At 37.0% G+C, this 26,648-nt stretch overlaps 1 protein-coding gene across 5 annotated transcripts in view; it reads right to left on the bottom strand.

Annotated features, from left to right (window-relative positions):
- The window catches only part of CTNNA1 (catenin alpha 1), a 149,787-nt gene that overhangs the window by 99,029 nt on the left and 24,110 nt on the right, over window positions 1-26,648 (bottom strand). For all 5 annotated transcript variants that reach the window (XM_045550917.1, XM_045550920.1, XM_045550915.1 and 2 more), the window contains exons 2-5: window positions 21,925-22,031; window positions 20,220-20,415; window positions 3,221-3,387; window positions 2,542-2,661 (exon numbers count right to left, since the gene is read on the bottom strand). In XM_045550917.1, coding sequence (XP_045406873.1) covers window positions 2,542-2,661; window positions 3,221-3,387; window positions 20,220-20,415; window positions 21,925-22,029 — 588 coding nt within the window. In that variant the 5' untranslated portion in view covers window positions 22,030-22,031. The remainder of the gene's footprint in view (window positions 1-2,541; window positions 2,662-3,220; window positions 3,388-20,219; window positions 20,416-21,924; window positions 22,032-26,648) is intronic.

Here is a 26,648-nt window from a genome sequence, read left to right as displayed (position 1 = left end):
GACCCAAGCCAACCATCAGGAAGAAAACCTGGGAATAACACCACGGCCTCACTCTCCTATCTCCTCTAATATCCTGCTGGTACTTCCACTGGACAAACACAACAAGGAGCCAGAGGTCAAAGGAGCCTATGGATGCAGTCACGGCAGGTTTGGCTCCTGGGTCAGACAATAGGGTGAACAAAGGTAAAAAACAGATATGAAAGGACAAATAGAAGATTATCTACCATGTATACAATAACTCCAAGATTTTTTGTGACATTTCAGAAATGTTTGCCATTTACTACTACATTTTTCTAATACATCAGGGATTATGTACAAGGAATTCTTAATAGATTCATGACACACAGATTTAAAACTCAGGCAGCATTACTTTCCGATAAGTTTCTCCAACGAGACACAAAATTCTGAACTATTATTATATTTTACCTCAAGAACACCATCTGTTTACTTATTCCACCATTCTGCAATGATGCACAGTAGTTGGTGGCAGTCTAAACATTCTTATCTTGCCTAAATAACTCTTCATAAACCGAGATCAGATTAGATTTTAAGACAGAAGGACTATTCACTAAACTGTATATTTTAAATATAACATTTATTTCACTTATTCAAATGAGAGTTTATATCAAACCATTAAGTAACATAAACTATGAACATAATTTGGCCAGCTTTCCATATTTATAGAATTACCATTCTATTAAAGAAGTTCTCAGGATCAATCAACCCCAGCAAAAAAACAAAAAAAAAAATACTTGTCATTTTTATGATAGAGACTAAGCCAACACAAGTGCAAATGATAAAAGCACAATGAATCTACACTAAGGCAATACACCAAATCTAGCTATATTATCATGTATAATATTAAGTACTGAAAATGTAAAACCAGGATCTCAAATGTACAGAGTTAATCTGATCCCATCTTATGACCTGAAATATGAGCAACTGCCCACTGAGGAGGGCCTTTTTAGTGCCTGGCACTACAGAAAATACATTATTTAATGCATATACATTATTTAATGTAATCCTCTCAATCCTGTGGCATAGGTATTTTCTACTAAGGTAAATATAACCAAATGACTAAGAAGTCTGCAGTGCTGAGGCTGTCATTTACAGTACTGACAGTCGTATTCCCTTAATGAAAGATATCTATAGCAATCATAGTGGGTTACCTACCCAAATCCATTCCCTTGACCCACTTTCTCCTGCCTGTCAGAGTTTTTGTTGGATGTTCCTGTCCTCAGGAAGTCTACCTCTATCCCAAAGCCAAAGGTGGATCTTAATTACCAAGTCAGGCACAATAACTCCATTCCTCTTGCCAATGATAAATGAAGAATAGGCATGTTGCACAATTCACCTAGGGGCTTCTAGATTATTTGCTTATAAAGTGAGACATATGGAGGAAACAGTCCTTTTTTCTCACTGGACATATTGATGTGTGTAAATGTCATCCCTAGAGCTTCTGTAGCTATCCAGTGTCAAGCACACTGAAGACAGCAATGCTTAAAATGTAAAAACTGAACCCTTGATGATAATGCAAAGCCCTTAAATTTAACAACCCTGAAGTCACTTAACCTAACTCGGGACTTCTAGTTAGAAAACAAATCCTGTATACATACATAATGAGTGCGATGCGCACCATCTAGGGGATGGACACGCTTGAAGCTCTGACTGGGGGGGAGGGGGGCCAAGGGCAATATACGTAACCTAAACTTTTATACCCCATAATATGCTGAAATCAAAAAAAAAAAAAGAAGAAGAAGAAAGAAAACAAATCCTCCACAGTTCAAGCAGTTTGGGAGCTAAGTTTTCTGAAAGCTACAGCACAAGTATCGTAACTGATACAAGTATTAGCTAACAATTCATCTTTTCAAGGCTTGTTTTAAAATATGAATTAAAAGCATAAGCCTGATCAGGACTATGAAGGTTTTAAGAAGCTGGATGGCAACATGTGTATCCTCCTTGTAGAATACACCCCTAAAACACACAGCATCCAACAGAAGTGCACAGGAAGGGTTTCAAAGCACTCCAACAGTGCAAACACCAAAGAGTTGTTGGTGCTTGGAAAAATAAGAACACTCACCCACGTGTCAAACGATGGAAACTATCAATAACAAATAATAACAGTTAAAAAAATGACAAAACCCAGGGCTCAGGGATGTGGGGATGGAGATACTTTCTGATACAGAGATTAATTCCAATGTTTTAACTGGTTTAGGTTTTTTAAAAATCTGAGTTAAACTCCACCACTAACTCAGGTTAATCCTTGAACACACATAACAAAGATCTATCACCTCTCCAGAAACTACCTTCACCGCAAACTGTAAAGCCACTTAAGATAAAATTTTTATAAGAATTAAAACAGGAGCATCACATGAATGCAACTTAATTACAATTTTATTAACAGCCCCAAACTGAAAAAACACCTCTTAGTTTAAATGTTTCAATGGAATTCTATTGGCAGAGGAAGGTAATGATACCTTCAGGAAACAAGCTGGATAATAAAATAAACAACTTTAATATATCCCCAAATCGTAATTGTACCTGTTGTCTTTTGGCTGCCATAATGTTCAGCTTATCCACTTCAGGTTTCAGGGCTTTATACTGTATTCCTAAGTCTTGTTCATTGCCAGCATTCCTCAGTTTCAAGATACCATCTTCCACCTATAAAACATGACCCCAAAAAACAAAAATTCTGACAATATAGGTCTGTAAATAAAGACGACGGTGTCCTACAATTTTTTATTCCTTTTAACAGCTACTCAAAAAGCAACCCACAATCCAAACTTAAGTGTCTTGAGTTTGCATGGCCCTCAAACTTTTGGGCAGCTATTACATGGGAAGCTTTATAGGAGGTGGGAAAGATACTATCATATTGGCCTCTGTCTAAAAGCACACAGTTTCATGTATCTTGAGTTTCTTAACTCTGGAACTCTACTAATACAAGGAAATTTTTAATCACTACTGCAAAAACAGAAGGAGTCAAAACGGTATCTTTGCTACAAGTTCGTCATTAGCATCAAGACAACGCTGGCTCACAACAGAGCCAGTATCATCCAAACTTGGAGTAGAGGAATAAGTGGAAATTAAACAAAATCATCCCTAGTCCACTGAGATAAACCAAGTTGAAAACCAATCTAAATCCTAAGGAATGCGGAACTAAGTATGGCCAGTAACAGCCTTACTGTGATAGACAAAATTATAGACATAGGCCTATACTTACAACTTTCAGCTGAACAAGTAATTTGTAGACATCTGCCATGTCAGCCAAAATCAGCAGCCGGGTAACAGCAGAGAGCAAAGCTCGAGCTGCCCGAACCATGTTGCCTCGCTTCACAGAAGAGCAGGGATCATCTGCAAACTCTCCAGCAGCACTCTTCATCAAATCACCTATTTTACAGAATGAAAAACAAATTCAGAAGAATGATCCCAAATAATTGAGCTACATTTAAAAAAATAAATAAAAATAGTTCAAACTTTGTATATTTCATGCACAGATTTAGTTTAAGGTTTTCATTTTTATTGTTGTTTGCTGTCAACAACGCACCCTCATATATTGCTGGTGAAAGTATCTGGAAAATGACTTGGCACTATGTATCAAGAGGTTTAAAGGCTTAAAGAGGCTTTTATCTGACAATACTTCTTTGAAAAAGGAGTATTATGTGTATCCTTAAAAAAAAAAAATTTAAGATTTGAATGGGAGAAAAAAATGGATCAAATGCAATCTCCCCTCACACCCACAGAATAATACAGAGACAGGGCAACCACTGTGTAGGACCACACTGCATTAACCATCCCAACTATCCAGTATGTACAGCCCTAACAGAGACTCACTGATATATGAAAAAACACAGTTCAGCCACTTACTCATACATTTCCCTCACAGTAAAATACTATCAAAAGTTCAAGTGCTCAAAAATAAGCATCAAGTTAAGTAAATTATGGTGTAGTCTACAATTGACTATTATGCAAATATTAGCATATATATGAAAAAAATGTTAAGACTTATGATGAAAGCTTAAGCAAAGATGAAATTAAAAATGTTTGTTTAAAAACACAGAGAAAAGATTGGACTCAAAAGGCAAATATAATAGTTATCACTGGGTTACAAACTGTTTCTTTACATTATTCTGTACTTATAAAAAAACAATTTCTAGGCCGGGCGCGGTGGCTCACGCCTGTAATCCTAGCACTCTGGGAGGCCAAGGCGGGAGGATTGTTTGAGCTCAGGAGTTCGAGACCAGCCTGAGCACGAGTGAGACCCGGTCTCTACTAAAAATGGAAAGAAATTATATGGACAGCTAAAAAATATATATATAGAAAAATTAGCCGGGCATGGTGGCACATGCCTGTAATCCCAGCTACTCAGGAGGCTGAGGCAGGAGGATCACTTGAATCCAAGAGTTTGAGGTTGCAGTGATCTATGATGATAACACTGTACTATAGCCGGGGCAACAGAGTAAGACTCTGTCTCAAAAAAAAAAAAAGGAAAAACAAAAAACCACAAATCTATTACGAAAACTTAAAATTTATCAAAACTTATGCACACAAACACATACAGGTTACACATGGCACCATAAATGTAAACAAATGTAAAGATGCAGTATTAAATCATTATAACATAAAACTAACTGTAGTACATACTGTGCTATCGTAATAATTTTGTAGCCACCTCCTGTTGCTATTGCAGTGAGCTCAAGTTTTGTGACTATCAGCTTAAAACAGCATGTGACATTAATCATCTCCATGTGAACAGTTTGTCTCTCCAGTAAATAGCATATCACAGTAAAAAGTGATCTCTCACAATTCTCATCTATTTTCATCGTGTCTAGTACAATACCAAAAACCTTGAATAACACCATGGAACTCACAGGAAGTGACACTATTGATTCTGGAAGTGCTCCCATCATGACATTACAAGAAGAAACTGAGTTGCCTGATGTATGCAGTAGATTCAAGTCTACAGCTATGGTTGCCCACCCTTCAAGATAAACGAATCCAGTGTAAGGATCATTATAAAAAAAAAAAAAAAGAAAAGAAAAGGAAATTCATGAAGCTATCATTGTTATGCCAGCAGGCACAAAAACCTTGCACTAACTGCAAAATAGCTTTTTATCTTGTACTGAAAATGCAGCTTTTTTGTGGGTATAGGATTGCTATAAGAAAAGCACAGAAATTGCTATAGACTCTAATATGATCAAGAAAAAGCATAGTCATTATATGACAATTTAAAGCAAAAGGAAAATGAAGAATCTCAAGCTAGAGAATTTAATGCCAGCAAAGGATAGTTTGATAATTTTAGAGAGCAATTTGGCTTTGAAAATGTCAAGATAACAGGAGAAGCAGCTTCTGCCAACCAAAAGGCAGCAAACGAGTTCCCAAACACCCTTAAGAAAATCATTAAAGAGAAAGCATATCTGAGTTCAACATTGAAGTCATCAAAGTGGTCTACTTGTCCATAAATACAACATCTCTAATTCAGCCTCTAGATTGGGGGATCCTAAGAACGTTTAAGTCTCATTACAAATGGTACTCTATGGAAAGGACTGTCAACACTATGGAAGAGAACCCCAATAGAGAGAACATGACGAAAGTCTAGAAGGATTATGACACTGAACATACCACTGTTATTAGAGAAAAGGCCATGAGAGTCATCAAGCCCGAAATGATAAATTCCTGCTGGACAAAAGTGTCTCCTGATGTTGCACATGATTTCACAGTACATGCAACAGAGCCAATCAAGGACATCATGAAAGAGATTGTGGGTATGGCAAAAAATGTGGAGAGTAAAGGGTTTCAAGATATGGATCTTGGAGAAATTCAAGACCTTAAAGATACCACACCAGGGGAATTAATGGGAAATGATTTGATGGTCATGGCTGCTTCTGAGCCAGTGCCAGATGAAGAGGAGGATGATGATGATGTAAAAGAAGCAGTGCCATAAAGCAAGTTGACATTAGACAATCTGGCAGAAGGGTTCCAATTATTCAGGACTGCTTATGACTTCTTTTCTGACAGACTCTTCTACGATATAAGCACTAAAAATAAAACAAGCAGTGGAAGGAGGACTGGTACCGTATGTAAACATTTTTAGAAAAATGAAAAAGCAAAAACTCAGACAAAAAAATAACAGTGTATTTCTGGTAGTAAATATACATACATATATATATATATATATATATTTTTTTTTTTTTTTTTGAGAGACAGAGACTTGCTCTGTTGCCTGGGCTAGAGTGCCGTGGCACCAGCCTATCTCAAAGCAACCTCAAACTCCTAGGCTCAAGCGATCCTCTTCCCTCAACCTCCAGAGTAGCTGGGACTACAGGCATGTCCCACCATGCCCAGCTAATTTCTTTCTATTTTTAGTGGAGACAAGCTCTCACTCTTGCTGAGGCTGGCCTCAAACTACTGACCTCAAGTGATCCTCCCGCCTCGGCCTCCTTGAGTGCTAGGATTACAAGCATGAGCCACCATGCCCAGCCAGTAAATATATTTTCTCTTCCTTCAGATTTTCTTAATAATATTTTCTTGTCTCCAGCTTACTTTATCACAAGAATACAGTATATACTACACATAATATACAAAAAGTATGTGTTCACTGACTGTTTATGTTATCAGGAAGGCTTTTCTGGTCAGTAGTTGACTATGAGTAGTTAAATTTTAGGGAAGTCAAGTTGTACATGGATTTTCAGCTGTGCAGAGGGTGGGTGCCCCAACCTCCAAATGGTTCAAGGGTCACCTTTACTTTCTTTATACAATTACTCACAGTTAATTAATATACCATGGTAACTAAAATTCAAACAATGTTGTTGGGGAACTGGTGTTATTTAATTAAACTGTGATAACTGAAATTTGTGCATATCAGAACTGTGCTAAGCGAGGACTGCTTGTGCCCACCTCCCAGGGTTGCTGTACAGATGAAAACAAATGCTCTAGGACACATAAAGTATTCAGCAGAGTGCTTAGAACAGTGCATGGCTCTACTCATACTTTCTATTATCACTATTGGAATTAATACAGATAGACTGGGGGGTAAATGGAAGGTAAAAGGGCATGAAAGACATTTAATTGAAAAACAAAGACTCCAGTTCACAGACAGAAGCGCACACAACCAGGACCATACGAGTAGGTAAAAGCCATGAGAGGAACAGGTAGAGGACGCTTTTTGCACCTTCAAATGAGAAATGAAAGCAAAGGTAGCAAAGACCTCCAGGCCGGATGAAGCAATGTTGGAGAATTCTGGTTTTTCAGAAGCAAGAAGTGAGGCTCTCTCTTAAAAACTGAGCAGGGTGGAAATGGAAAAGAGGGAATGAGGAGACCAGAAGAAACTCTGAAGTAGGTGCTATAGGAAATGAAAAAGGGAGTTAACTTCAGTGAACGAAAGAATTGTAGGATAGAAGGGTGGGCCTAGATTAGGCCAAACAGGATGAATTTAAAGTAGACTCTTAAACCTATAGTCCATCTCAATGAATCAAAACTCTTCAAAGATTAGCTTATATTCAAATAGCTAATACAAGCAAAAAGTCTTATAATTTTAAACAATCATTTAACTTTGCCATACTAATCTCCAAATTTTTCACTAATTCTAATCACTCTTTAAATCAAACCTCCTCTTTCCTCTAAATTCTCACTCCCACCCAGCTGCCTCTTAAATGGTCTTCATGCCTTCTACAGCACATGATATCATTCCAAAATAGTATCAGATCAAATGACAGCAAACAAGTAGAACTGGAAGAAACAAAGTAAATTAAATATACTCACATCTACCCTAATCTTTTAGTTTACAGCCATAATGACAAATCCTTAATTTCATGGCTAACATGGTATTATTAATACTAATGAAAAAAATACACCAGAAACATACTATATGATAGATTAAAACATTCAAATTTTCTCTATTCACAAAACTATAAACAAACATGTACATAAGCCTCTATCTCCAAATAAGGTCCTCAAACTTCTTCTGAATGGTCATCCCTGCAAAACAAACACAACACTAAGATTGATTTAAGATGTTTAAGACATTTCCTTTTAAAATTAAATGCGGAAAAGAATCAAGGATCCTTAAAAACTAAATAAGATAACTGTCAATTAGTTTACAGAGCAAATTTCTAAGACATCAAAAGAATTCTTTCTACACACAGAAGTGCAAACTGGGGAAACTGAGATAGGCAAGTCACATGGTAAACTGTAAAGCTTAGAACATAACTGGGTGTTCTACCTTTGTCTTAGCTATCTCTAGTCAACTACACTACATGGAGTATTAACTAAGAAATAAAGGAAATGAAAGTTAAGGGACTCACTACTACTGTACCATCTGCCAAGAAATCAGATCTGTCATTCCCTGGTGTTCCCTCGTAACTAAGCTGGGGATAAAATTTAAGCTCCTCTGGAGTTCAAAACAAAGACAAAGGGCAATTGTAAAGGAAGTAGACCCAAAAAACCCCACAGTTCTTTATTAGAACAAGACAAAATCAAGGCCTTTCTGAAGCATCAAATATCTTGAGTAAATGCTCCTTAAAGCAATCAAACTTTATAAAGTTACAAGGAAGGGATGGGCTTGAAAAAATATGGCAGGGGGTGGATAAAAAGACAAGGTTTTTCTTTTTTAACTTGAGCCTAAGAGATATGAGATATCCATTATGTTACTCCTTTAAAATAAAGAATGTTACAGAGTAATATTAGTGAATATACACTACCTTTCTCCCAGAACACTACTTGGTGTCCATACAAGGTATTGGAACGGGGTGTGAATCCCAGCTTCGCTATTTGGAAGCTGTGTTACTTTCGGTTGCTTTATCTGTGCCTCTGTTTTCTCTTCTATAAAATAAGGACACCATCTTCTACCTCACTGGGTTGTTTTGAAAATTAGAGGAGAAAATATATACAAAGCTCAACAAACAAATACTTCGATGCCCCCTTCCACTTTCACATCTACTTTTTCCAATCCCCAAACCTATTTAGAACATGGTCATTAGCCACATACCACCTGTTTCTTATATTTTTAGAAATAAAGTCATACTAGGAAGTTTCCTAAAGGATAAAGGAAATGTTGGCTTTTAATTTTAAGTGTTGAAGCAGTAACAAGGGAGGGGGGCCTCCTTCACTTCAATCTCTACAGCTCAGAAATTAGAAAAACTGGGGCCTTTATAATAATAGTGACAAAGAAAGCCTGACTAAGTTCATCATGCTGAGCCTTAATTTTTTTTTCCCCCTAAAAGAGGGACTTTTCAAGCCAAGTTAAGGTTCCTTCCAGTTTTCAGGAACTGGTCATCTTCCTCATGAAGCCCATTTACAGCTTCACATCCCAAAAGCCTACACTATTTTACCAGAATGGTTCCCAACCACCATGCCACGGCAGAGAGTCGCATATCCTCGGAAATCCAGCTATAGAAACATCTCTACAGCCTCTAAAAGTCCTCCAAAGAGCCCCAATAAATAGAGCAAAGTTATATTTTCTTCCCTAAAATATTAATAATACTAAAGATACTTTTAACATCCTCCCTGACCAGAATCTTTCTACCTTTAAGGTCCAGAAAAAAGAGTTTTGCCAGCCCAGTTAGAGGGACGTGGCTCATCTTCTATGAATGACACAATCCACCCACACAAGGTACCTTTATTAATGGAAATGTCTTTCATTTCCACTTTAAATGGCATTTATATAACTATCTGTACTGCTCAGTGAGAACTGAGATCACAGTGTATTGTGTCATGAGGAAGGGATGCCAGAGACTACACCAACATGTACCAAAATATCGAGTTTAACTGCAAGGTGGTATGGCCTGATGAATGATTGTTTTGTTTTTGTTTACTCTCTATGATGAATAAACTTTTATAAGAAAAAAGTTTTTAAATGATCAAAAAAATTTTAATATCTTTAGTTTGTGTGTGATACATAAAACTGAGGTTTCAAAACTTTTTTCTGAGGTATAAAAATCCCATGGCTACTAGTTCACTTCAAAAATGAAAAAGTAAAATTAGCACACATTATTATTTGTTCTTTTTTTAAAAAGCTTATAAAATCAGCTACCTTGAGAGGCTTATCCAAAATATGGGTTAGCCAAATGATAAAATAAGGGGGTATCTGCAGCCTCAATCTCATGGCTTTTATTTTTTGTTTAGTTGCTGCAGGGGAAAAGGTTCACCTATTAAGTAGACCTTAGGTAGGCCTTTCTTGAACAGAACATTTTATGAAAGCTTATTGTTTGTTATCAACTGCCAAATCCAACAGAGAAAAGATATTTTAAGACACCCACCTGAATATGCTTTGGCAAACCAGCAAAAACAGTCCTGTGCTAAAATGACAAAAGCTTCCAGAAGAAGAGTTAAACGTCATCAACTATCTTAAACATGTTCAAATTATTCATTTCAGGATGAGTTTCATGGCTATACATGGAATTGTGACTCTCCCACTCCCACTGATCTCCCAGATGACCTTGCTCAAGTCACTTTGCTCTTTATCTCAAAATGATTTTGTCTAAAATCTTTCTTCTCAGATATCTCATACTTGTTAACGATGGCAGCCTTCAGTCTTTTAAAGTAAAACACTACCATTATAACTACTCACCATACTCCTTTTAAAATTCTGAAAAGTGAATAAAACTGTGGCCATAATAATATTAAAGAGAAGTCTTGGCCAGGGTAGGTGGCTCACGCGTGTAATCCTAGCACTCTGGTAGGCAGAGGTGGGAGGATCGCTTGAGCTCAGGGGTTCAAGACCAGCCTGAGCAAGAGTGAAACCCCATCTCTTCTAAAAATAGAAAGAAATTAGCTGGGCAACTAAAAATAGAAAAAATTAGCCCAGGCATGGTGGCACACATCTGTAATCCCAGCTGCTTAGGAGGCTGAAGCAGGAGGATTGCTTGAGCCCAGGTCTTTGAAGTTGCTGTGAACTAGGCTGACCCCACAGCACTCTATCCCAGGCGGTAGAGACTTTGTCTCAAAAAGAGAGAGAGAGAGAGAGAGAGAGAGAGAGAGAGAGAGAGAGAGAGAGAGAGAGAGAGGTCTCTCATTTGCTGGTGCAAAATAATGTCCTTAAATCATATTATTCCATATAGGATATTATTCAGCCATGAAAAATTATGCTGTAGGACAATACTCAATGATACCAAAAGATGTTCAGGATCCATTAAGTGAAAAAACTAAATGACATAACTGAGCACAAAATATTTCCACCGACGTGAAAATATTCATAGAAAACAAACCGGAAGGTTTAGAAAAAATGTTAACCATTAGTTTCATTTCTGGGTTATAGGTGAACCCAGAGATGTGGGGTGATTTTTATTTATTTACTTTTTTTTGTTCTTACTATCAAAACAGATGTTCACTGCAGAAAATTAACTTTTATTTTAAAAATGTTTTAAATTCTATGCAGGGGACAGAGAAAGAAAAAAAAGAACAAGCAACCAACACCACAGGCAAGCCTGTTATAAAACTGCCCTATACTTAACAGCTTAGCATCTTTTTAGTGTTTTCCAAAGTAAAAAACATTCAGCCCTGGATCTGAATGAATACCTAAAACTTCCCTATCATGGGATTCCTAATTCTTGAAAGTTACTTTTTTGTGCTTTAGCTGCACTGCTAAATCTACTTTATATCAATTCTCAAAATACATCTCATTAAGGGATCTGACCAAAAAGTGATGTAACTACCTTCAATCTCTTTGTTATCATTCTACCAACTCTCAAGTTACAAAATAATAAAATGAGAAGATCAAGACTTCACAAAATTTTTTGCTAACTTCAAGATACTCAATACGCATTTCCCACCACATTCTATCCCTGCCCCACCCCCGAATTTTAATTCATTTTCTATGACCCGGTAATAAAATAAGATATTTTCCACACTTGTCAGTGAAGATAAACTGGCAATATAGTTGCAAAGAATAACAGACTTCATAACATCGCCCTTATGGGAAGGAACCAAATCTGGCATAACCCACCCGCCCTGTGACATGAGGATGAAGCAGAATAAAACACTTCAATCCTTTCCACCTTAACCTTTCTATTAATCAACAAAGAGACATTTGGCAAAAACCACTGACCCCTAGATAATACCCGCATAATTACAGAAAAACTGACAGTGATTCCAAGAATCCTTGACAGAAACTTTAAGAGAACTTTCTGGGATGCTATTTTTATAATCCACAAAACTATTTATCTTCTGAAAGTCAACCCAGGAAATAAACATTTATTAATTATATCAAGTTATTTAAATACTATAAGACCATCTGAATCAGATAGAGTCTAGAAAACCTCTCAACTTACCCCTGTTCCCTATATCCTGAGTGTAAGGAAAGCAGCTTTGCAATTTCTACTTTTTCCAGTTGACAGACAGAATGGATTAAAAAAAATGTTAAAATAAAGCACCACACATATTCATGTTCTCATTTTCCTTACTGATTCAAGAGTGCCCTGCTGCTATTCAGAAACACTCCAAAGAGAGGCACTTACTTCCTGATTACACATTCAAATAGATGCATAACATGCATTTCAACTTGGAATCACTTTCTTAAGAAATTATCTAGTAGAAACCACGTTACTGCAATATCATGGTTGAAGTCATGCCAAAGCCAAAATTTTAATACCTAAAATAACTTCCTCGGCTATACTGTACAGATATATAGAGGCAGTAATATTACCCACTGTAACTTAGAAGTATTATTATCCTGCTTATTTATTTTTGTGAGCTTAATAAGATAGACTTCAAAAAAAAAAAAAAGAAGAGGAGCAATTTCAAAATGTCAGGAAACATTAGAATTTAATAACTTCACTCTTCTTTCCTCACTTCCAAGCTGGCTACACCAGAACCAAGTCTGCAAAGCAGCATATGCTCACACAAGGGTAGGGATCCAGAAGCAGACAGCATCCTTGACACATCCTAAGTCAAAGAAAATATAGCCTCCGCCCCAAAGACTTATGGTTCAAGTAAGACAGACAACTTTAAAACATAAAACTCCCAGATGACAACCAGTTAATGATTTTTCAGAATTTATATTTTGCTTTTCCTGCTCAAGTTAGATGAAAAGAAAGAGAAAATGGATTAAATGATGAGACTGGAGGAATGGGGTCAATAACAAATAATTTCTAAATTAATTACAGTCCTCAGGAACACACAAAGGGTAGGAATCAGAGTGGGAGCACTTCTAATAACAGACCAAGCCATAAGGGGATCACAGGAAAAGAGACATCCACAAAAACAAGAAGAGAAAACAGGATGAAAATTCTACTAAGATGACAGGAAGAAAAGGCAGAATAACAAATGAGAAGCCAGAACTCAAAGCAAGAATATGAGAAAAATCAGCTGATTTCTTATTAGAAAGTTCTTATATACTAATATAAAAACCTAATTAACTTTAATCTTTTTCAAAATGTTAAATGTTTCCCTGTCATTGCTCTTCCAGAGCACCATTAACACTTTTTGAAACACATACTCAACATTCCAAAGAAGGAACACTTGTCATTTTTCTCCTGTAAAAAATTAAAAAGCCCATATGTAAGATCAAGCTCATGATCTCTACCTGATTAAAACCACACTAACCAGATCAGACAAATTAAAATGCAATCTCCCTCACACACCCACACAACACTCTTCAAAGCTGTTTTAAGTCTTCACATTATGAACTCAGCAAACCCAGAACTCCACTCTGCCTCCTGTCTACCTCTCAAACCCTACTCGAAACATCTTTGTCCTGATCACATCTGCCTTTTACCATCTATCTTCCAGGCTGCCCATATTAGATGTGGGTACATCAGTCTAAAGCTGTCAACATCTGCACTGGACAGGAGACCAATTTTCACCTCCTTCAATTTGACTCTAGTCAGTTGCCAGGGAGAAAATTACGCCTCAAGAACCTGACAGCTTGTGCTCAATATCCTTTTGTCAGGGATGAAATACATCACTGTTTTCCTTTAAATTGCCTTGCCAAGATTCACAATGAAAAACTAAACTATACACACACATACACATGTGTGTATACATTTTTTCTCCCCATATACAAATCATTCAAGCTGTACCAGGGAAGATGGCATCTATGTCCTCAAACTCATTATACAATTACTGAGATCAATAAAAGAACATCTCTTAATTAATACCAATTAAAAATACCCTCATTGCCCATTGCTTCTTTATGACAATGACCTAAGAGACTGTCAGTTTTATACGGTTAATTCCATGCTTTCAAGGTGTAAAAGAGCTGAGAAGATACTATACCATTAGACTACACTCACAAATCAACTATAGGTACCAAGATTACCCAGATGCCAGCAAACTCACAAGTTTTAACCCTACTGTTTAGTAGCCAATAAATATTGCTTTCTTGTTCCAAAAAACAAGACATTTTTTACATAAAAGATAGTTTGTGTAATGACTGAGATTTAGTATTGAACATTGTTTGTTTTCAGTAAGCTGAAGTCTTACTTCCACTCAAGAATAATGCACTTGCACTATCATCAAAGTTTGCCTGAAATGGAATAATGATCTCAAAGCCAGAAATTGAAAAGAAATGTTCCAAAGAAATCTTAACACAAATCTACCTGAACATAAATAGGCACGAAAGGGAGGAAACTATAAACCAAATATTAAGGTGTTTGCTTTGTATTTAAAACAGGACAAAGATATTTAGTAAAAAAAACTTACTCTACCTTCTAGGCATCTGAGGGAGAAGGGCTGTACAGTTGTCACTAGTAAATATTTTTTCAATATTAGAGAAGAGGCAGCAGTGAGTTATCCAGATGTTTTCATGATGTCCATGAACACAAGCATACTTGAGACATGAGTGGCTATGGTTAGTGGTATGATAGTCACAAAAGGAAGATTAAACCAAATGGTCCAGTAGACAGTAAGAGTCCCTGGCATTAGCTACAATCCTTCCTTTATTCAGCAAAACTCAATCACCTTTACCAGGATCTACCATAATCTTGACCCACCATGAAATCAAAATTACAGACACACATAACCATTTCTTGATTTTCTCTCCAAGGTAATTCTACCTCTTCTATGCCAGTAGATCAGTAAAGAGAAATTTAAAAGATCAGCATCTCCAGCCATGTCTCAATTTTTTTAAAACCTGGTGGAATTTCAATCAAAAAGAAAAATAGGGCCAGGCGTGGTGGCTCACGCCTACAATCCTAGCACTGTGGGAGGCCAAGGCAGGAGGGTCACTTGGGGCCAAGAGTTCAAGACTAGCTTGGGCAAGAGTGAGACCCTGTCTCTACAAAAAAGTAGAAAAATTGGCCAACGCATGGTGGCATGCACCTGTAGTCCCAGCTGCTTGAGAGGCTGAGGCAGGAGGATTACTTAAGCCCAAGTGTTTGAGGTTGCAGTGAGCTACGATGACACCACTGTACTCTAACCCTGGTGACACAGCTGGACCCTGTTTCAAAAGAACAAAGAAAGAAAGAAGAAAAATAACAAGCCTTCAACAAATCAACAAACAAAGGAGCACGAATGTTTACAGATACCTATCACTGCCTTGGGAACTCTCATAAGCACCATGATATTTCAGAAATATTAACACACAAAAAGGGTTCAACATCTATTACAAACCTATAATGCAAAATATTTTAAAAGGAAGCATTTTACACCTATAAAGAACCTGGAGTTCTTGGTGACACACACTGCCTCGATTTCACCATAAACGTTTCAAGTCACAGGAAAATAAATTATTACAATTTTTCACATACCAAGCCCCTTAGTTTTATCTATTGAAAAAATCAGCTATTTGCACAGGCCAGCCTGGCAGTTAACTTGCATGACAATTGGCCAATTCTCCCTTTCCACTCTCTGTTACAGCAGCCTCTTCCTTAACAGCTCCATTTCATCCCCCTCTACTATGAGGGTCTCCAGACTCTAGGTCCTGCCTCTAGGCTCTCTCCCAACACCTCTGACCCTTCCTGCACACAGCAGAGAGACTAATCTCCCCCAAAACATCATTTTTCCTCATATTCTGTGTTGCCCAGATGGCAGAACTTCTTAAAACAGGAAGAAAATCAAAGAGACATATTTTAGTTTAAGGGAAAAAAAAAGCTTTAAAAATAAACACAAACCAATACTGGAAAGAGCTGCTTCCTGAGGTGCTGAGTCCTATATCACTTGATATATTCAAACCTGAACCATCTAAGCTGTGAGGCCTAACCATAGAATTCTGATTCTACATCATTTCCCTAACAGTCCTCCCTTCTTCACCTGGCATTCCAAGCCACCCTCCAAAATCTAGCTCCAAACTAGATTAAACCTCACCTGCCAGCAATGCTCAACATGACTAGTACTCCCCCACCTCAGGTCAGGGTCCTCATTGTTGCCCATGCCCATCTTACAGAGTCTGCTATTTTTCTTACCTGGATGACTTCCACCCTCTCTTCTTCCACCTTTCAAGACCCAGTGCAATCTCTAACACCTTCAGAGAGCTTTTCCAATCCTATGCTTACCCTCCCATTTCTCTGCCACTCATGCTATTAATACCTTTTTTTTTTTTTTGAGAGACAGGATCTCATTCTGTCATCCAGGCTGGAATGCAGTGGCACCATCATAGCTCACTGCAGCCTCAAACTGCTGGCCTCAAGCGATGCTCCTGCCTCAGCCTCCAGAGTAGCTAGGTTTACAGGTCTCTGTTGAAAACCGAGGCACATGTACACCTCAGTTCATATAAGGTGGCTACTCAACAACTAATTTAAACTGATTAGCAGTATAATGAAACTCCTAGATCACAGGAATTTGGATGCCATGTTTGGTGACTGGCTCCCATCCAGCAGGCTAATGAAATGGCTTATTTGGCCATTTCATTACTCTGGAAGTAAAGTGACCCTGAGTTTTATGTATGCAGATTTTTCACCTCACTTAGAGCATTATGGTAAAGTTATAGTGTACTCACAAATGTTCATGTTTATTATTCATATAATGAGGGACCAATACCAAAAGAAAGTTATGTAGCAAAAACTGTATACATTCAAGTTTCTGGTTATTAATTATGAGCACACAGAAAGCACAAGACATGCACAAACCTAAAGATACAGAAGGTCTAATTTTTGCCTCAAAACTGCTATTTATTTACATACATAAATAAATGCTACCTTGAAAACAGTAAGTTCATATGTTTAACAGCCTGGGAAAATCCTAGATTTGGATTAGCAAACCATAGCCTGTAAGTCAAACCTGGCCTACTTCATGTTTTTGTAATTAAGTATTATTAGAATATAGCCATGCCCATTTGTTTATATATTGTCTATAGTTGCTTTCCCAATACAACAGCACAGCTAAATAGTTTCAACAGAGACCGCATGATCAGGAAAGTCTAAAATACTTACTATCTGGCCCTTTACAAAAAATTTACAACCCCTGTCCTAAACAAGTCATCAACACTGATTCAGAACAAAGAAATCTCACATATCTGTTAACAATTAAGTGTTTCAGTGGATAAACATATATTTTATAAACCAAAAAAATTCAGAAAAGTTAGGTCAGGATTTTGAATAAATGCTCAGGACCACTGAAGCCAGGCCAGGGAAAATTATGTGTATAAATTTTCTTTTGCTGCCTAACAAATTATTCCAAAAGTTGGTAACTTAAACATTTATTATCTCTCAGAGTTTTCTGTGGGTCAGGGATTCAGGGTTGGCTGTGCCTGCTGTCATCTGAAACTTGACTGGAGTTGGAGAATCTGCTTCCAAGGTGGTTCACTCACATGCGTGGCAAATATGTGCTGACTCTGGGTGGGAGGCTTCGGTTCCTCTCCATAGGACCTCCTGAGTGTCCTCAGGACATAGCAATCAGCTTCCCCCAGAGTGAATAATCCATGAGAAAAAGCCAGGTGGATACTACACCCTTTTTATAACTTTGCTCCAAAATAGATATAATCACTTCTACCACATTCTACTCATTACAGAAATGAGTCACTAAGTCTGACCCACATTTAAGGGTTAGGCTCCACTTTTTTAAAGAGGGTGTCAAAAGAATCTGTAAACATATTAACGCCACTACAGGGTTTCAAATGATGAGTAGACAGCTTCAAGAACATAGTCAACAAGTCTTGGTTGATTAAAGAATTTGTGCTCGGTCATTTTCATAATATGTACTTTGTTCTATTTATGATAAGAAAGTGATTTCATCACCATTTGTTAAGATTCTCCAAAGGAAAAAAGTAAGCCAAGAGAAAAAAAAGGAAGACATTTCAGCTTTTCATATCTGATGCAATAATGATGATGAGAAGCAGTTATATTTTGGTTTGGGCTTTTTTTTCTTTCGAAGAGAAGGCAAATTATGGTGAATAGATCATGATCATAAATAATTGCAAAATTGGAGTAGGACAGACAAGTCCTTATGATTCAGAACCACATAAAACTGTCAAATGCCTGGGCTACAAAAAAAATTTTTAAAAAGAAGAAAAAAGAACCACATAAAAGATTTTCACAGATATAAACAAAAATAACAAGAAAAGAAAAATTCAGATATGCATTCAAAATTGTGGGGAGTTTTTTTTTTTGGGCAAAGGGGGTGTATATTGTGCTATGGTTGCCATGCAGATTTACATCAGAGAAATTTCTAAAACAAGAAGTAGTGAAATAAAACAATTAAATATATTTTGAAAATAAATGTCAGTCCCTAAACTCAGTGAACACTTGGCCAGTCATCTGTTAATATAATTGTGAGTTTCATTACAGGAGACAAGAAGGGGTGGGGAGAACTCTCCCATATAAAACAATAAAGCATTAACCATTCTGATATCCTCAACAGGAAGCTCAAAAATTGTCCTAAACTGGAACATTAAACTGCTTTAAAATAAATTAATTCAAAACTTACTGTACTAGGTCGAATAGTATCCCCCAGAAATTCATGTCCACCAGAACCTGTGAATGTGACTTTATTTGGAAATAAGGTCTTTGCAGATGATATCAAGTTAAGATGAGGTTATACTGGTTAAGGTGGGCCCTAATTCAATAACTGATATCCTTACAAGATGGAAATTTGGACACAGGGACATATAGGGAGAAGAGAATGTGACAACAAAGGCAAAGATTGGAATGCCAAGTAATTCATACATTCCTTGCATTCCTATAAGCCAAGGAATGCCAAGGATTTCCAGCAACCACCAGAAGCCAGGAGAGAGGCATGAAAAGATACTTCCTGAGCCCCAAGAAGGAACTAAGCCTGCCAACACCTTGATTTCAGATTTCTGGCTTCCAGAACTATGATAATAAATTTCTATTGTTCTAAACCACCAAGCTTGTAGTAATTTATGTTATAGCAGCCTTAGGAAACTAGTATACCCAACTAGTTATTATTATGAAATTTTAATAATTTTATCATTTGCAGTATTAGAAATATTTATCTTCACCCTGAAAATTGAAAAAAAAATATTTACCATTGAAGGTTACTGGAGATGTCATCTCCATTTATGGCACTGCCCCTTTTTGGCTACTGCCATAATATTCCATTGGACTTTGCTGTCAAGCACGAGAGATCTAATGAGGTTCTCCCAAAGGCCAGTAAAGCACCTGTACAAAACTGGAGCTCAGTTCACCCTTAGTGATATCCAATGACCTACCAGAAACCTACATCTTTGCTGAAATCCTCCTGCTGGAACAGAAGTCTAACACAAAATTACAGGTTTCAAGAAGTCAATCTTCCAGATTTAAAGTCTTCTTTTCAAATTTGTAACATAATGATGATGATAATTTTTTCTAACATTAATTACTGGTAAGCTGTGGATTCCCATTTTACTTTCTATTAATTCTGAGTTTCCCAAAACATGATTCCTTTAAGCTCAGATTTATTTATGTCACACTCAAATCAGTGCAAATATGCATGGGTGACTGAACATAACCTCTGATATTTCTAGGGTATTTTCAGAATGGCTAGATATTTTTCCATTTTATCACCCCATATCATATCTTCAGCATGAACTAAAAAGGTGTCACATAGGATAAAAGGTAAAATTCTGTCCCATTTATTTCCTATTAAATTGTGTTACCACATTTCTAAGACTTAGTTATTACTTGAAACACCCAGGAGTAGTAGATTCAGATCCTTCAGAGATGTTCCTGTGTAAGCATCTCTCTTGATTAAAACAGGAGCCAGTACAACAGAATTCATCTCCAATAACTGAACATTATTAAGCAATTGACAAGCATGAAAACGAGAATACTGACCACAAAAAAGTTTTCGTCAAAGAACTGATTTTCTAGAAAGACTTGCCTCCATCTATACAAAAGGCAATATTGACCTACCTTGTTTTCGAACATCTTCTACAGCAGCTACAAGCTCCTCCTTGAGAAACTGACTCTCCTTTGCAATTTTATCACCCTTCTCCAAGAAATTCTCAGTTGCTTGTTCAACGGATGCAGCCAAAACATGGGCCTTCTTAGAACGACCTCTCTTCTTATTAGAGGGCCCCTTACTATTGGTGTTTACCAGAGTTGTAACCTAAAAGTTTCATTTTTAAAATTAAACCACAGTCAATTAAAATGAAAATGATAGGAAAACATCTTTAAAGACAGTAAGAACAAGTTATTCATTAAGGAAATGAAACATAACACTTATGAAATTCCACTAAGTATTAACAAATATACAACTCTCCATATTTGAGATATATGGTGATGATACTAAAGTTCCAAAATAATTTAGTTTTCTCAAGGTGTAAGATAAGAAATATAATACATAGTTTACTTCCTCAGATATGATCATTAGGTTTGATTTTACAAATTAAAAAACGATTAGAGCTGGGTGCAGTAACTCACACCTATGATCCCAGCACTCTGGAAGGCCAAGGCAGGAGGACTGCATGAGGCTAGGAGTTTGAGGTGAGCCTAGGCAACATAGCGAGATCCTGTCTCTACAAAAAATTTTAAAATTAGCTGGGTGTGGTAGTGTGCATCTGTAGTCTCAGCTACTTGGGAGGCTGAGGGAAGAGGATAGCTTGAGTCCAGAATTTTGAGGCTACAGTGAGCTATGATGTCACTACTGCAGTCCAGCCTAGGCAATACAGCAAGACCCTGTCTCTAAAAAAAAAAAAAAATGATTACAGACAAGTTAGATGTCTCTACTATATGTCACCAAGAAGTTCCAAAAAGAGGTTAACAATTAACTTAGCTTTATGTGGAGGTTACCTTTTGCTACTGTTTTCAATCTTTGCAAAATGTTTTAAGACAACTTGCTTCTAAAGTCTTTCCACAGTTTATTCACACAAATCTCAGCAATTACTTAGTAAAGGAACAATAAATTCCTTAATAAAGAAAGCAATGATTGTCCAAAGAAACCTACAGGGATGATACTTTATGTCCCAGAAAATTAACCATCATTAATACACAGAATACCAGATGATCTGTAGGTTGAAGATGATAAAGGTTTGCTATGTTGTAGACTTGCCAAACAAAAGACTCATTTTCTTTCTTTCACATGACATAAAATATACATATATACACAAACATGTAAACTATATCAAAACACTAAAAGTACATACCTAGTTGCTAACAGTTAATGAAATATCATACCATGATACCTGTATTTGTAATAGAACATACCAAACCCAAACCCTTGAATTGAGTTGCCTGCTAATTAATCCTACACAACGAAAGGTGTGTTAAGCAGAGTGCGAAATCAAGGTTCGTATCCCATCTTTCTTGGGTTTTTCCTCTAAAGAAGGGTGAAGTATCTATGAAGTGCAAACATTTGCAAAGTTGCACTACATACCACTAACCCCAGTTATTGGCAGTAAGACTGAAGAAAATGGCAACAGTGTGTTCTAAAGGGTCAAATAAATCCATACATCAATATTTAATTACTAGTGGAGCCAAATCATCTAAGTACTATCAACCTAAATTCAACCACTTGAAATAAGTTTCTGAATTAAATAATCTTGCTTTTCTGTTTGTTACCAGGCCTACAGCTATGGAAACATGTTACAACTATGTATCTGTGTTTTCAGATCCTTACCTGTGTAACAAGAGGCTCCAACAGTCTTTCGACTGCCAGAGTCCTGATCTCTAGACTTTTGGGATCCCATTTGAAGTTTATATTGCCTGTGTGGACAGCAGTCATTTCTAAAAATGAAACAAAAAGCCAAAGTCAGGCAAACATCAAACACAAACATGAAATATAAAACAAATCTTCTCCTACTTAAAGATTTTTACAATCAGGAAAGCTACATTCACCACAGACAAAAAAAATACTAACTGTGCTGCACGTAAAGGTCCGGTAACCCTTAACAACCTCTTATATTTAAAGATTTTGAGTTTACAGATTTTTTTTTTTTTTGAGACAGAGTCTCACTTTGTTGCCCGGGCTAGAGTGAGTGCCGTGGCGTCAGCCTAGCTCACAGCAACCTCACACTCCTGGGCTTAAGCAATCCTACTGCCTCAGCCTTCCGAGTAGCTGGGACTACAGGCATGTGCCACCATGCCCGGCTAATTTTTTTTTGCTATATATATTTTTAGTTGGCCAGATAATTTCTTTCTATTTTTAGTAGAGACGGGGTCTCACTCAGGCTGGTCTCGAACTCCTGACCTCGAGCGATCCACCCACCTCGGCCTCCCAGAGTGCTAGGATTATAGGCGTGAGCCACCGCGCCTGGCCGAGTTTACAGATATTAACACTAAGGGAACTACAAGAGGGCATTCCCAAATACACAGAACTTTTTCCCTTTGGGCTTTTCTGTTTCTACTTCCAGTTTTCCCACCCTGCCTTTAGAAGCAAGACAAAAAGCTAAAGTGAATGAAGCCTACTTCATTTCTTCAAAAACTAATATAGAAGATCCTGATTTTTCTTATTCTACAACATTTATACTACAGTATTAACTAAAAGGTATGTCTCACTTCATTTTTTTTTTGACGGATTCTTAGAGAACATCTTGTCTTACTCTATTAAAACATAATGCTTAAATCTGCTGCCCTCTGTACCTACACAGCTACTGTTACTCATAGCCAGAAGAAATTTCAAGTCACACTTAGTCTAATATCACTGTATCGGTGTCGAGGGAAACTTCCATTAGACAGAGGCTTTAAGACGAGGGGAAAAAATCGTATGAAAATACAAAGTAGTTAGTGTTTTCTTCTAAAAGTAGTGCCTTCAATACCTAAAAAGAAAAAAAAAAAAAAATACAGGAAAGGCATGCAGTTGAAGTAAACACTAACAAACTTTCTAGACAACAAACTGTTGGTAGAAATTTTAAAGTTTAAAAAGGCACATTCTTATGATCCAAAATTCTACTTCTAGAATTTTATTATAAAGGAAAAGTTAAGGTCATATAAAAACTTGGATACAATGATATTCACAACAGCACTGCATAGAATCATTAAAAATTACAAACTACCAGCCTGACATGGTGACTCATGCCTATAATCCTAGCACTTTGGGAGGCTGAGGCAGGAGGATCACTTGAGGCCAAGAGTTCAGACCTGCCCGAGCAACATAGGGAGACGTGGTTTCTACAAAAAATACAATTATCCAGTCATGGTGGCATGTCCCCATAGTACCAACTACTCAGGAGGTTGAGGCGAAGGATCCCTGGAGCCAGAGTTTGAGGCTACAATGACATATGATGACATTACTGTACTCTCTAGCCCTGGCAATAAAGCAAAATCCTGTCTCAAAAAAAAAAAAAAAAAATAGATAAAGAGAGAGGAGGGAGAGAGAGTCAAAATTTCAAAAAAAGAAAAACAAAAAACAGTGTTGTCAATGCCCAGGTCTTTGTTTCTATTAAATATCATTCCTATTGAAAGGAGCCAGGGCTTCTTCGAAAAAGGGTTTATACCAGGTCTGAGGCATCCTACTATGCAGAAAGCAAGTGAAGGCATAAGACTAACAAGATCATTGTTAAAAAGACACAAGAACCAAGGGCTCCCACTGGCCAAATTTAGGACAAGTTGAATATCAAAGAGAAATGACTGTAACTGTCTATAACCAACCAACCAACTAAATATCCTTATGACCATAGGGATCCTCAAAAGAAAAGAAAGGAGGTAAGGAGAGAATTTCTTTACCATGAACATAGAATAGAATTAGAAAATGATCATTTTGCAACCCCCACTGTAATAACTGATCCAGGTGAGGCTGATCAATGAATGTTAAAACCACTAGGTAAAAAGCTATCAGGGAACAGGATTATTTGAGAGGCGCCGAAGAATCAGCCAACAGGTTACTTACTAACAAAGGGCAAAATATACCTTTCAATGTTGAGAGCTAATGGTTCCCCCTTAAACAAATAACTAAACTTAGCACTGCTAATAATGGGACACCTGGTATTATGTGCCTAATATTAATATGATGCCATATGAAGTACCCTTTATCACCTATAAAGTATTCTCGATTAAAAAAGAAGATTTAAATGTTTAACCCAAGTGTAATGAAGCCTCTATCTGGTAATTCAAAACCTTTTTTATGCCATGGACCCCTGTGGCGTCTCATGAAGCCTACATACCCACATTGTCCAAGAGAAATAGAACGTAAACCATATATGTAATTTAAAATTTTCTAGTAGCCAGATTAAAACAGTAAAAAGAAACTGGTGAAATTAACTTTAATAATATATTTTATTTAACCCAAAACATCCAAAATATTATCATTTCAATATATAATCAATATTTTTTAAGTTATAAGAAATAGTTTACATACACACATGTTCAAAATATGGTATGTATTTTACACATATGGCACATTTAAATTCAGACAAGCCACATTTCAAGTGCTCAGTAGCCACATGTAGCTAATGACTACTGTATTGGACAGATATAGACCCTTTTTCTGAATGTCTTTTAAATGCATGAAATCCAATTCAAAGGACTAAGAGGAAATACATATACTGAAATATAGTTATAAAAATATTTTGTAAACAATGAATGTGTGATACAGTAACATATGTGCTTCTTTTTAACACATTAAATAAGATCTGGCAAAAGGTCAAACAACTACTTTGAAGTCATAATGAATACATACTTTTTTTTCAAGATATCTGACCATTATTCCAGATATGAAAAGCACTGAGATTCCTACTGGTAAGAAAGGTAAAGTAACAGCTGAAAATTATAGTTTGTTGTCTACATTAATAACAGAAGGAAACGCTAATTTCCTGTTAGAGGGTAGCAAAACCAAAGACAAAATTTTTCCAATACAAATTTACTTACTCCCAGTTAAGAAATCCTAATCTAGACTAAATTTCGAGTTTATAGGAAAGACAGGGGACACAGAAGCATGTTTAGCAATGCCATGAGAAAACAGACAAATCGGAATGTAGAGCTCTCTACAAGACCAAGTGGCCTCAACTTTCCAAAGAGTCAATATATGTGGAAGGAGTGGGAAATCTATTCCAGATTAAAAGACTCAAGAGCTATAAGGATCTAGGCCAGGCACAGCGGTTCACATCTTAAAAATGAGTCTCCAAATGCATTTGTTTATGTGGTTCTATCTATCGATATCTACTGTATTAAAAATGAAAACTGAGGCCAGACATGGTGGCACACACCTGTAATCCCAACACTTGAGAGGCCAAGGCCGGAGGATCACTTGAGGCCAGGACTTCAAGATCAGCCTGGGCAACACGGTGAGACCTCATCTCCACAAAAACTAATTTAAAAAAAAATAGCTGGGCGTGGTGTCACACACCTGTAGCCCTAGCTACTTGAGAGGCTGAGGCAGGAGGACTGCTTAAGTCCAGGAGTCAGAGGCTGCCATGAACTATGGTCATACCACCACACTCCAGCCTGGATGACAAAGTGAGACCCTGTCTCTTTACAAAAAAAAAAAGAGAGATAGAGAGATAACAGCCTAATGTGCAATAAATGTACCTTTGTTGGACTCTGATTTAAAACAAACAATTCTAAGATATTTGTAGGAAAACTGGGATCAGGTTTAATAATGAAATTGCGGCTATGCAGAAAAATGACTTTATTGTTAAGAGGTGTATGCCGAAATATTTGGGGTGAAATGTCAAAATATCTGCAACTTTCAAATAATTCAGCAAAAGTAAATATGTACATATAAAGAAAGATCAAGGAATTATGAAAATATACTTAATGCTAATAACTTGATTCTAGATAGAGGACATGTAAGTGTATGTTCACAGAATTATTCTTTTAACTTCTCTATCTGGAATTTCTCATTTTCAAAAATGGTGAAAATATTGCAGAAGTTTATGGGTAAATGTTCAAAATACATACTCATGAATATGAAAAAGTGATTTCAAAGCAATCTAAAGTATAACAGAAGTAAGGGCATGAAAAAGAGCAAAATGTATTATAAGTTGTTTCTTTAACAACAACAAAAAAAAAACACCCACTCTTTTTTGGGAATTAAAACCTGCATTCCTGCCCAAGGCCAGTGATCAGAGAGGCAGGGGAGTGCCCTTTGTACCACAGGAGATGGCTGAATGGAGTTGTCTGGGCAGAGTTCACTGGACATGCTACAGCAATCACCCAAAGCTGAAAACTCCCTTTAAAAGCTCTGTATTTCTGCTTATAAATAGGAAGGTGGTTTTTCAAGATGACAGTCTACCATCCTCCTCATCTGCTGGCAAACTAATAAACTTCTCTTTCCTTCTCCTCAAACCACTTGTCCTCGTTCTTCTGATGCACCCTCAGGGACAAGTCCTGAACTTTTGATAACAGGCTTTGGTGTCCCTGGGTGGACCCATCAGTGCCACGGTGGAACGGCACCTCGTGACTGCT

Source organism: Lemur catta, chromosome 5 (genome assembly GCF_020740605.2).
Source record: "Lemur catta isolate mLemCat1 chromosome 5, mLemCat1.pri, whole genome shotgun sequence".
NCBI lineage: Eukaryota > Metazoa > Chordata > Mammalia > Primates > Lemuridae > Lemur > Lemur catta.
This window is presented reverse-complemented; position numbering and strand designations above follow the sequence as displayed.